At 37.0% G+C, this 12,443-nt stretch overlaps 2 protein-coding genes across 6 annotated transcripts; one reads left to right on the top strand and one right to left on the bottom strand.

Annotated features, from left to right (window-relative positions):
* Positions 1–102: 102 nt before the first annotated feature.
* On the top strand, positions 103–6,423 carry LOC148724624 (E3 ubiquitin-protein ligase MARCHF8-like). 5 transcript variants are annotated; one of them, XR_015990962.1, is made up of 5 exons: positions 103–476; positions 3,468–3,642; positions 4,583–4,903; positions 5,314–5,371; positions 5,739–6,423. XR_015990962.1 is itself a non-coding variant. In XM_088731172.1 (4 exons), the coding sequence occupies exons 3-4, from the start codon at positions 4,628–4,630 to the stop codon at positions 5,317–5,319; spliced, it is 282 nt and encodes a 93-aa protein (XP_088587298.1). In that variant the 5' UTR covers positions 103–476; positions 3,468–3,642; positions 4,583–4,627; the 3' UTR covers positions 5,320–6,423. The 5 variants fall into 5 exon arrangements, 2 of the variants coding, with proteins under 2 accessions (XP_088587298.1, XP_088587299.1); XM_088731172.1 differs by having other exon boundaries at positions 5,314–6,423; XM_088731173.1 differs by lacking the exon at positions 5,314–5,371 and having other exon boundaries at positions 104–476.
* A 966-nt stretch (positions 6,424–7,389) lies between these two features.
* Positions 7,390–11,479, bottom strand: LOC111344988 (nucleotide-binding oligomerization domain-containing protein 1). The gene is given in 2 exon segments (XM_022952246.2): positions 7,390–9,413; positions 9,415–11,479. Coding segments are annotated over 2 exon segments (3,057 nt in total). The 5' UTR covers positions 11,425–11,479; the 3' UTR covers positions 7,390–8,366.
* Positions 11,480–12,443: the final 964 nt, after the last annotated feature.

Consider the following 12,443-nt stretch of genomic DNA (forward strand, 5'->3'; position numbering starts at 1 on the left):
AGCCACTGCAAACCATCGCAAAGTTAGAATGTTCTGCGTCCAAGTTATGCAACATTTTCTATATGATGATTTTTTTTGGGGGGGGGGGTTGGATCTTACACCTTAACCCGTTTATGACAATGTTGTACCCTTAGGGGCTGTAGTGAACCTACTCCGATCAAATTCTCGCTTTGTAGGATCTTGACACGTCTTTACACAAAAAATCCATGCAAACTTAAATTACTTTACATTTCACCAGTCATTAAAGTTGAAGTCCTTACTGCATCGAACAATTTGAGTTCGCTTCGAGTGGATCGCAATTTGTACTCCTCACCCCCGGAATACACGTCAGTGTAGGGGATAGTGAGAGTAGACCTTATCCCTACTAGGGGTGATTTAGAGGTGATATTTCATGCCTAAAACTATGTCGAATGTGTAGATAGTGGTGAAAGAAGCAGGCTAGATTGGTGGCCTAAATATGGGATCGAGAAATCCAGGTGAGAACTTTGTAAAAGCCATTGCAAACGATCGTCAACCAACACGTGGTGTTTACATAGGGGAGACACGCAAAGAAAGTGATCCATGGCTGATCGCATTGGTTTAAATCAATCAATCAAGCTTTATTTAACGGTATCACTACATTAAAAATTAAAAATGCTCTTCCAGTGGGCCGTTTTCATAACGAAAATTTTTAAAGAAACTACATTACTGCTAAAATATTTCTACATATTAAGAAAATCTATCCTATAATTAATTACTCAAGAATCAATCAACCTTAAGGGTACATTAAATAACTAAAGTAAATTCAATCTCAATTCCCTCAAGGCAATCCATTTGAGCCAGGCTGTTCAGTCTCGTCTTCTTGCATTGTTGAACTCATTTATGTTTATGTATAATGATTAAAATTTCAAAAGAAAAGTTATTTTCAGCCTCATTTAGAATCAAAAGTTTAAAAGAAGGACAACTATTGAGTATTAGAATAGACTTGCATCTTTGTAAGCTAATTACAAAAGCTGGTTGTTTTTATTTCTTTAATTTCAGTTCTCTGTGCATGAAAAAGAAAAGCAATTCTTAAAAATAAGATGATCATTAAGGAATATTAATAATGTTGATTAACTTTCTTCACCTTAGATTCAAGAAATAGATCACATATCTCAACATGTGATTATATCAATTCTTTCCCTCTACTAAAACATTAATCAGAGGTTTAGAGGAAGTGTGTAATATGGACCAATAGAAGTAAAAGGTCTCAGAAAGAATTCCTTTAAGATATTTTTCCTTGATGTTCTGTCAGCCCATACTTTTTCACAGTGTCGGAACAAAAGACTTGACAATTGTGTAACGTGAAACGTGACGTCATAGAAACCGGTTTAGACCAGTTAAGGGAGCGTTGTAGGGAGAAGACAAGATTGCGAACATACTGTCTAGTGTGATGTAAATATATAAATGTGTTTAAAAGCTAGCTGGTGTCAAGAAATCACTGCGACGACAGAAACTAAAAAGGGACAATCCAAACATAGTTTAAAAATTAGTAGAAACATTTAGAATCACTATCTCTCACACATTACTTTTTTAAAAGTGGTCAAATATAAATGGAGAAAACAATTTCAAATCCAGGTTTAATTCATAGATCCACACAAATAACTTCCGGAAAATCGAAAACAGTTTACTTTCTTAGAATGTATCCAAGATCCGGAAAGTTTTCATAAATCAAGAAAACTCTTTTGTCACGTATCACACTTGTGACTGACTGTAGAAGGCTTCAGCAAGTAGCAGAATGAATTAAAGAGGATAGACAGCAACACATCAGCCTGTTCCACATCCCACAATATCCAAGAGGTGATGAAAGGCCTTCAATTTTATGTTTAATTATTTCCCAAGCTTTGTACACTGAATGGACTTCATTTTCCCTTCTCAGCTCAAACTTACAGAACCTTCTCTAAGAGTGATCCTCAAGTTCATAGATTTTTCTGAAATACCATTGTGGTATTTTTCTAAAAACTGAACAATAGTATCATAATGAAATCCTCTTTGAAAGTAATGTTCAATTGTGGCAGATCTCTCATGAGACGAACTGAGCAACACATTTTTCTGCTCTGGTCTCTTTAATGTTCCACATCAATGCATAATTTAAATATCCCATTGCCCACAAATTTCTTTGATCACATTTGTGGCAGAACATCCCAACACACTTGGTTCAGCTTAGTCCGTTTATGCGGTGACTCCAAGTTGACCTGTTGTTTCAAGTGCAACACACTAACCATGTCCTGTCTCCTGACAGAGCACTAAATACTGGTGCAAGTGTCATACGAGGAATGTAGGAATGAAAACTAATTTTGATTTTCAAGAAAGTTATTTGTGGATCTAGAATTTAAACACGGATTTGAAATTGTTTTCTTGATTAGAAAAACTTCTCAAAAGCAATTTGACTAAAAGATATTGATTCTGGGCTAGGGTTAGGGTTTCAGATTTGCAAATTATTTTTGGATTATCCCTTTTTGGCTTCCATACTTTTTACCAATTTATTTTATCTTAATTTGCTTTCAACCTAATTGATCATTAAATTTGAGTTTGCAATGCAAATGTGCATGAAGCTGTTCTTTCATTTCTTATAAAGTTGATGGTTTTTTTTTATTATTATAAATCTGAATTCATGATTTTAGGAGACAGACAGTTGATCATTATTTTGTGATTGATCAAGTGTAATATTCAGTGAGAATGGGGGAAACTTTAATGAAAATAAGAACGGCACGTGTATATTTCATGCACAAGGCCAGACAATTTTACCCTCCAGGAGTCTGCCGAGTGATATAGGTACCATCAAGCTTTGCTTGTCTAGGCCTTAAGTTTCTGAATTTTTCAATTATCCAGACTTGCTCCTCTTTTTCCCTTTTTATCACGTTGTTGCTTAGCTTTAATAACTTTTATCAAAACTCTTGGCATATGCAAACAGTTTATGCAAAATATGGTTTGAGATTATAAATAAGTGGGATCCAAGTTACTGGTATCTGGATTGGTGTTGAATTGCAATAATCATTTTAATAACATGTTTTTATTATTCTTGCACTGTCAGAAGTTATTTTGGCACATTTAGTTTGTTTAAAAAATGAGAGCTTTTTGATAGAATGTTAAGTGTGGGAACTCTAGCTAAAATGTGTCATATTTCCATTGATGTTATCATGTTTCTATCAATTATGATTAAAGATTGGAAAGTGTCATTAAGCTATGTTCTGACACTTTGATGTTTATAGACTAATGTTTTAGTCAAAGTTCAAATTATGTGAGTAAATTTAAGACCAAGGAAAAGTCAAAGTAGTTCAAGTTAGTCAGAGTTTGAGTTAGCAGGGTTCTACCTCAAGTCTGGTTCCAGTTTGTATTCAAGTATCTGACACCTAATAGGGCTTTACCTTGAAATACAAATATTTTTAGTGTTCTTGGTTTTCCTTGTTTTACAGTAAATCTTGTATTTGTTTCTTTCTCTGATGCAGTGTTTAATTGCCCTTAGGGCTCCTGACAAGTATCACCATGGCAACAGTGGAAGGGACCACTGGCACATCAGAGATGAAGCAGTCAGCATCTGCTTTTGTGCACAAAGCAAAAGTTGTGGCCCCATGTGACACTGGTTCTGGAGCATAATCATCCAGGCTCAATGGGGAACACCAGGTAGCTGTCGCTTCACTGTCAGGTCTGATAATACAGTAAATGATTTGGAATTGTATGTGCATAACATTCAATCATTTGAGTTTATCGACTGAGATAATTTTACCATAGTTGGTAACTTGCAGGAATGTTTATTCGTGTGTGGTTGACAAGTCAACCACATACGAGACGTTACTAAAACAACTACTTAAACCTGCTGTCTCCATTTAATCAAGGAAGTGTTCAAATGGCCACTGGTGTCTACAAAGCTATCCATGGGTATAAAGTCCCTGGAGGAATAGGAGAGCTATTGCATGAATGATCAACTAATTATAATCTTAGAGGAAAACACATCCTTGTGCTACCCAAAATAAATACAACCAGCTATGGTCTTAAATCATGGTGTTATACTGCAGCTAAGATTTGGAACACTCTTACGGATCAGTTTCGTGCCACTGATAAAATCAGAACATTTAAAGAACTTGCTGTCTATGTTGGATTTCTTAAATTTTACATTTTAATCAGGAAGTACTCTTAACTTTAGTAATTTTTTTGGTTCACATGTATAAATATATTTTTTATACAGGTTTTAATGAGAAATCTTTTCTTTCTTTTATCATTTCTAGTTTATTTATTTATTTTTTGTGGCATTTCTGTAATGTAGCTAATTAGCTGAGAACATTTGACCATGTTAAATAAAGGTTATTATATTGTATTGTATTATTGCAGTTTCCTTTAATTAGATCACTGAAACCAGTGCAGACTGAGGTACTAGAGGTTATTTTTGATGGCAGAAATTTAAGCTTGAGACTAATCCTTACTGGTTAGAAACACGTTACAGATTTCTAGTTTATTGTGGGCCTCCAAATTTGAAATGTTTGAATTTTCTGGGTTATCATCAGTGTATTGGGATGAAAGAATATTCTTTATTAATTTTATTTTCTTGCATTATCATGTACTTCAGAACTCCATCTCTGGAAGACAATAACAACAACAGCAAGTCTACAACATGACAAAAGACCTGCAGCAGAAGCATTTAGCCAATATGATGTATGGCATAATAACTGATCAAGAACATTCTGATCTGTCTGAGTCACAGAGCATCTGCTATATTTGCCACTCTTCCAGGGAAGAAGCCCTTATAACTCCATGCTACTGTTCTGGCTCAGAAAAACATGTTCATGCCTCATGTCTTTTGACATGGTTTAAAAAAGAAGTGAAGAGTACTTGTGAATTGTGCCAGCATAAAGTTGATATCAAGAAAAAGAGAAAACCCTATGCTGAGGTAATTTTTATTTCAAGGCCCTTTTCTATTGAGGCATACTATTATAATTATAGTTGATCTTCATTTTTCCATTGTCAACATTTTTGTTTTCATTGACAGATTCATTCTCCTCTGTTACCATCATTATTTATTGTTATTACTTATCATTATGGCTGTCATTATTATTATTTTCAGCACCTTTGTCACATTTTCCACACGTTCTCCCCCCCTTACTTCTCTACTCTCTTCTCCCCCCTACCATGTGAACTTTTGTCCCTCTCTTTTCCTATATGCCTGTTGGTAAATAGAGCTGATTGAAGGTGCCTGTGCCTCAAGAGTCCACAGCATTTTTACCACTGTGATCATGAATATTAGTGTTGATTAGAGTACAGACCACATCAAGTAAACCACTTTGTTTAACTTCCCAAAAGCGATAGCTGGTAACATGTGACCTCTCCTTATCACATCCATACTTTTTCAAGCAAAAAGGTAATGAGAATACTTATTAGTTTTTATGTTGATCTAACATCAAATTCTTGCAACTATTTTACTAGGAAATGTAAAGCAGCTAGAGAGAAGAATTAGCAATCAGATCTTGGAAGTTACGGGATTTAAGTCTCAGAAAACGTAAACTACCAATGTTTCAAATATGCACTTTTAGTTAACAGTAATTTAGCAATTTCAGTTCTAATTGCACATTAGCAAGACAAACATAGTTTTTCGCCTTTAACATTAATGGTGCAGATCAGAAGATAAGCCATTACCCATTTAATCTAGTTCACTGTATTTGTTGTTGGACTTTTCCTTAATGTGTTCTCCATCTCTGTGAGTGCTTCTGAACTTTTCACTTCAACAGCTGTGATATTCTACATACTAGTGAATTTTGGATCATTCTTGATGCTACTCTTCTTTACTGCTGGTGGAAAAAATGTCTGTTTTATTGGTGGAAGTGGTGGACACTTCACCAGGAGTGGTCCATTGTAGGTGGTAATGGGCAGACTACTCTCCAGCAATTCAACTGGAAAGAAAGAAGCAGTGGAAGGACTGTACGAATTCCTCATATAGTTTGAATTGCAGTCCTATTCATCCGCAAGTTGTTTTGCAGACAACCAGTTGGCCAACATCTCAAGTCTTTTGACTTTTTAACTGATTAGAAGTTGGTCAGGTTCTGCTGATGGAATCACTTAACCTTTTGAAGTTCGTCTGCTAAACGACCATTGAGACCCTAGCAAAATTCCCTGAGACATTTGTGAGAAGACTTAAGACATTGGCAAACTGGTCATAAATTAGGAAACCAAATTGTAGGTGAAACCACCAGTAAACCATAGTTCCAGGAGTTATCAATGTCAGGGTGTCAAAGTAAAACTGCAGCTATTTCATAGTTATGGGTATGCAAGCTCTCTTATCCAAATTAATTTTTTGTATTGCTGGTATTAAGTCTGAAAGTCATGAAAATTGTAATTCAGCCACAGATGCGTACAGAGGGTATTGAATGTTTGTTAACTCATAGAAGAAAGTTGATTAAAAATAGGGTGAAGCAATTTCCAGTTGTGTGTTAATCGCTTTAACTCCCATGAGTGACCAAGATAGAATTTCTCCTTACAATATCAATGCAATATGAAGCAAATAAGTGATGAGAGTAAAGAAAAATATCAATTAGAAGATTATTAGTTTATTCAATTCAAAATTCTCCAAACTAATCATGTGCATCAAAATTTCGCCAGGCACTTAATCCAGGAATAAGTAATCAGTAATCAAAGTTTATGTCTTTACGTGGGGCATGGTGACCCATATTGCCCTAGCCAGAGGCTCATGTATAAAGCGCAAGACAACAACTCACCCATCCCACCCTAGGGGAGGACAACCATCACACAGTAATCTTATGCATGGGAAATTAAAATCTCCCACCCCTAACCCTGCAGGAGACGGGACCTCCATTTATTCGTCCCTATCCGAGAAGACTAGAATATCTAACCATTTCTTGATGTTATAGAAAGGCAGCATATTCTTCTCAATTATTTTAAGACCTTGAGTGTTGGTCCGGTCGGGGCTCGAACCCTCGACCTCCCGCACATCAGTCCAGCGCTCTATCCATTTAGCTAACTGGGAGGCAGTTAGCTCAATGGAATAAGCTACCTTCATTGTTGGTTTGAGACAGGGTGTGGCATTGTGGTCTAGGTGTAAAAATTAGAGATGCAATAACTATTTATTTCAATCTGAGATGGGAAAAGGTTGGTTTTAAGGAGGGTGCTATCCCTGCTGAAGAGAAGGTACTGCTAAGGAGAGCTTCTGCAGAGGACTCAAGGCATCTTTTTCAGATAAGTTATTTCTGGCTTTGTGTGATGTTAAGAAGGTGCTAAGAAGGTTTCACATACCCCCTTCCTCTAGCTCCCGTCACCTCCCTTTGTCCAATTTTTTTTTCTGAGGCAAATTTCAGTTTAAAGCTCTCTACTCTGTCTGGTATGTCTAACCATAGGCCGGGGCTAAATTGACGACAACACAAAGTATAAATGTTTTCAACATCTATTTGATAAACTAAGGAGTTCTTACCCTATATACACATGCTAAAAAGTAACGTCTCCACTGTTACCAAGTCTTGAATAAGTGTGAATATATCAAAATCATTTATTTGATGTGCAAATTAATTTATAAAGATGGGAGTGGTCATCACAGGTAATGTAAACACTACTGAAGCAGCATATTCATTTAGATTAAGTCTTACACCTTAATTATTATCATGATAACAGTAACAGACCCAAAGTAAGTACTAAAACACTAGTATTTACAACGATTGCTGAAAATTATTGTGTAAATTAATATCAATGATTTGACTCATATCACTAATCTACAAAAAAAGACTTTTGTCTTTGAAAAGCATCCTGGGAGTTTTTATATTTACAATTTGGTTGCAATTTCATTGGCAGATACTACGAGACTACCTGAACCGGATAACGTTGATCAAAAAAGTAGAAAATGATTAAAGAAAATTTTTATTCTAGGAAGCAATCTGTGCTTCATTTATTCATTTGATCCACTTATAATCTCCAGAAGAGCTTCAATGAACCATATTCTTGTAACAGACACAACTGATCAAAGCGCATGCAATAAATTTAGGATTGAAACTGGCCAATCATAAAATGACAAAATTTCCTGAGAGGTCCGAGGTTTGTTTATTTTTTCTGCAGTAAGCTTTGTGTTTTTACTTAAATGTAATTGCGTCATTTATAAAAAAAAAAAATGTTTGATCCTTTCCTCTCAATAGACATCTTAATTGTTTATTTTTCTTCATTTCAATCTAGTTCAAATAATCTCGCTGCAGTGAACGTTTGACAGAGTTCAAGAATTGGTTTTCTTTTATATTCATGTTTTGAGTTGTTGTTTAGCAAATGTCACTGAGCTGGTTACCTCATATTTTTAAATTACAAGTTTTTTAAATTTTAAGTGCTCGATGCAATTTTTTCAATTATTTGTGAAATTAACGATGCTACGTAAAAAGGATAAAGTCAGACTGACTCCGTCCAAGTAGATTCTTTGCGTGTTGTTCACCTGCTTCTGTGATTTTATTTCCTCTGAGGTCTAACCTGCGTAGCTGACAGTTTTCGTTGTTGAAGGCTTCAGCCAAGTGCTGTGCTCCTTTGTCTGTGATATTATTGTGTGCGAGGACTAATGTGCGTAGCTGACAGTTTTTGTTGTTGATGGCTTCAGCTAAGTGCTGTGCTCCTTTGTCTGCGATGTCATTTTGCCATAGGATTAACGTGCGTAGCTGACAGTTGTTGTCTCTGATGGCTTCAGCTAAATACTTTGCTTCTTCATCCGTCAAATGATTGCCGATGAGGTTTAACCAGCTCAGTGGAGATTTCCTACACTTTAGCAATTTACAAATCTCAAAACAGCCTAATCTACCTATGTTATTGCCATACAAATCTAAATGTGAAATTTGTTCAACATTCTCGATTACAGTAACTAATGAAGCACAATCAACAGCTGTGAGTTGACACCTTATAAAATTTACAAAATTAAAGTTCAACTGTTGAAGTTTTCTTTGAATTGTTGCTTTCATCTCACAATTTTCACTGCAACATTTAAATATTGTCACTGCAAAATGCTTTTTATCTTCAGTCGGCCAGCAGGTGACTTCCCTTGGCTCTATATTCCGTGTCCACTCTTCGTTGTAGTATTCGTTTTCTTTCTCTTCAGTTTCCACAGGAAGAAGGTCTGTGATAATTTCACTTGGTACTTTTTCCATATCGTTCATTAGTCCGGCTAGAAATTGAAAAACTAACTGCCACTTGCCGCAATTGATGTTCTCAGCAACAAAGTTCCTCAATTCTGTTTCACTCATGTTAACCAAGTGCCTCGCAGCGAAAAACTCTTGCATGGTTAAATGAATGAAACAGAATTGTTTCTCGCATTTTAACTCCTCTGTTCGACGGTCAGGTAAACGATGAAAAATAGCACTGTCTTCCATTCCGTGTACTTCGTTACCTCCAAAGATCAGCCTTCCTTCTTTAATTCCGTTAAATGCCATTTTTTTCCAGTTTTTCAAATTTCTTTTCAACTTCACGGGGCAAATCGTCTGATTCCAAGTCTTCACGAGTAAAATTCTTGCCACGGAACTCTTCGTTGTGTCTCAAGTAAAAAATGTTCACAGCTTTCTTGTAAATATCTGTTAGTTTCGTTGGTAGGCTAAGACGTTTAGAACCATTGAAGCTCAGGATGTGAAAGAGACTTGAGCAAATGATAAAGCAACTCGCAGGAATGTAGCATAGAGAGAGAATGTTCATGTTGCTGCCGATGTGTCGCCATAATGTGTCGCCCGCATCCTTGTCTTCTTCAGCATATTTGGTTACGTATTCTTCAACTTGTTCGGATGAGAAGCCGAGGATCTCGAAGAATTTGTCAAAAGGAAGACTTTCAATACAAGACAAAGCCGTAGGTCTTGTTGTTGTCAAAACGGCAGCTCCTTTGAGAAGTTTCCCAGTCGCAAGCTTCTGGTAAAGAGTATGGAGGGGCATTCTCTCGTCCACGTGGTTTCTGAATTGAGGATTGAAATTCTCCTCTCCGATCTTTGAGTTATGTTTAAATTCATAGATTCCATCGAAAATAAAGAGAACTCTTTCGGGGTTCTGAAGGATGTAATTCCAGACCTCATCATCCATGCGATGTGAGGGGGAATGTTCTGACAAAGTGAGCAGTTCCTTGAGGCTTAGGTTGGCTGCTGTGTTAAATGCCCTGAATTTGATGAGGAAAGCAACATCAAAATAGATTTTAGCATCAGTCGATTTATAGAACACTTTGTTCAATGCCCAGTCTCTGAGAACTTTGGTACAGCAAAGTGTCTTTCCGATTCCCGGACGACCAACAATTAAAACGTTTTTGTTTTCGTGGCTAAGAATGTCGTCTGGTACTCTGGGTGTTGTATTTCTCTCACCCAATTTGGTGTAGACTTCCAGTTTCTCCCGTCTGTCTCCAGTAAAGTCATATTTAGCAATGTCGTGAACAACAACAAGGTTGGTGTAAATCTGATCCAGAATTAAATGTTTCGCTGGGTGTCCTTCGCCGGGAGTACTTGAAAAAGGCGATCGAAGTTGTGGAGGTCGACATGTGTCTTCTTTCATAATTTTCTTTGTATTCTCGATGAATTCCTGAAGCGGTGTTGTTTGGAGTTGTTCAGACTCGCCTAACATATGTGGGATGTTTGTTTCATGGTCCATAATTTCCTCTACCCGGTGAAGTTCTTGTGTGAGCCCGGTCGGAGTAATTGCATTTAGCGAGTTGACATGGGAAGGACTCAGGTAAGCTTTTAGAAACTTGGAATTTTTCATGAAACCGTTATCTTTCCACGCTCGGAGCAAAATATACATGGCCTCCATCAGAATGACAAAGAGGAAAATTCCGTTCACTACGAGGGGAGCGTACATCCAGGAGTTTTTCTTATTTGCTCGTTGATTATGACAATCGTGAAATATTGATGTGGTGTTTTGCATGACGCTAGTAGAATTCCTTGGCTGATCCCTGCCAGAGTTTGGATCACAAGAAAAGCGGGAGGGAAAGTCTGTAGGATAGAGAAATTGAGTTTGTAGGACTATGAAGAGAACTCCTAACACAAACCTCGTGAAAAGTTGACAGCAGTAAACAATGAACAGTTTTTTTCCACTGGCTAATGCGTTTTCTTGGTCGTGCAACTGTCGCTCGTCACCCTTACGAGCGCTTGGCGACAGTTTATCGATTGCAGAGCTCACTTTTAGGGAGTAAATAGCACAAACACTTCCAACGAGGAAGAAGTTAAGGATCACGAAGCCGTAGATAGGAAGACTGTGTTTGTTGTACTGCTTCTCGTACAGCTCGAAACACTGTCCCCGGACAAGGTCGACGTTGTTAGTCTTTGCCCCGCCACAGCGGAAATCAAACCTGGATTCACCACTTTCCGTGTCTGCAAAAATACCAAGGAGGATTACACCGATTACGATCCAACCAATAACTGCGAAATAGCTGACTTTGTTAAATGTTTTTGGCGCAAGTAATTCCTTTAGACTATCCATTGGTAGCGTTTGTATTTTGTGAGCGAGTGAGTGAGAGAGGGAATGAGTAAGTCATGGCAACAAAAGAATTCCGATCTTGACCCAATTTTGACCCGATGTTTCCGGATGATTATTGTTTTACATGCTGGTTTGTTTCGGATTACTACAGAAGACGATAAACATATCACAAGAAATTCAGAATGTCGCGAAATATTTTTAAAGATGTGATCAGCGCGTCAGGAAAACTAGGAAGGAAAAAAATGTCTATTGAAGAGAGGGTATTTTATCGTTTGAATCAGCGAATTACGTCCAGTAGATCCGAAGATATAATTGTTCAGTTCTTGTCGTGACATTTCAAAAGAAGATTAGGCACCTCAAAGTAATTTTACAGCGGCTTCTCTGGCACGTGATTGAAAACAAGACTTTTCCTTTGTAGAAAGATCGAAATAAGTTTGATGTGCACATCGTGGAAAATTTGAAGAAAAATGTTATTCATTCGAAGAGAGAGCATTTTACCATTTCAATCAGCGTCTAGTACCCAAAAGAGCCGCAAAGTATGCGAAGCGAGCAAGGTCCGAAATACCATACCTTGAGTTTAACGGGATAGCGCAATATCCAAATTTGATGATATGATGAATGGTGGAATGGAAGAAAGGCGGAATATCCTGTAACGCGGAATGTATTGTTGTATGAAACGAAAGTCTCAAAAACCAGACCGAATTGCAATGAAATAAGAAAAATGTTTTCTAAGTAACAAGCAGATACCACTAAAAGTGGGAAGGAGAATCGAAAATGAGAAATAGGAAATAGGGATCAGGGAATGGGAAAATCAGATAGGCAAATCAAATGAAAATGAAGAATTTTTAAAAGATTTATCTTTTACAATGTGGAATAAATATTTTCCAGCGAAATTCAAGGAATAGAATTCTGAAATTGCACGCCAAACAAGAGTACTGGACCAACTCTTTTTTTTTTTTTCCGAGGAAATTTTATCTAGACTAGACCCATCTTGCGGTTGCATATCCTGACAGCTAATAGTT

The sequence above is a fragment of the Stylophora pistillata genome, chromosome 8 (genome assembly GCF_964205215.1).
Source record: "Stylophora pistillata chromosome 8, jaStyPist1.2, whole genome shotgun sequence".
In the NCBI taxonomy this organism is placed as follows: Eukaryota; Metazoa; Cnidaria; class Anthozoa; order Scleractinia; family Pocilloporidae; genus Stylophora; species Stylophora pistillata.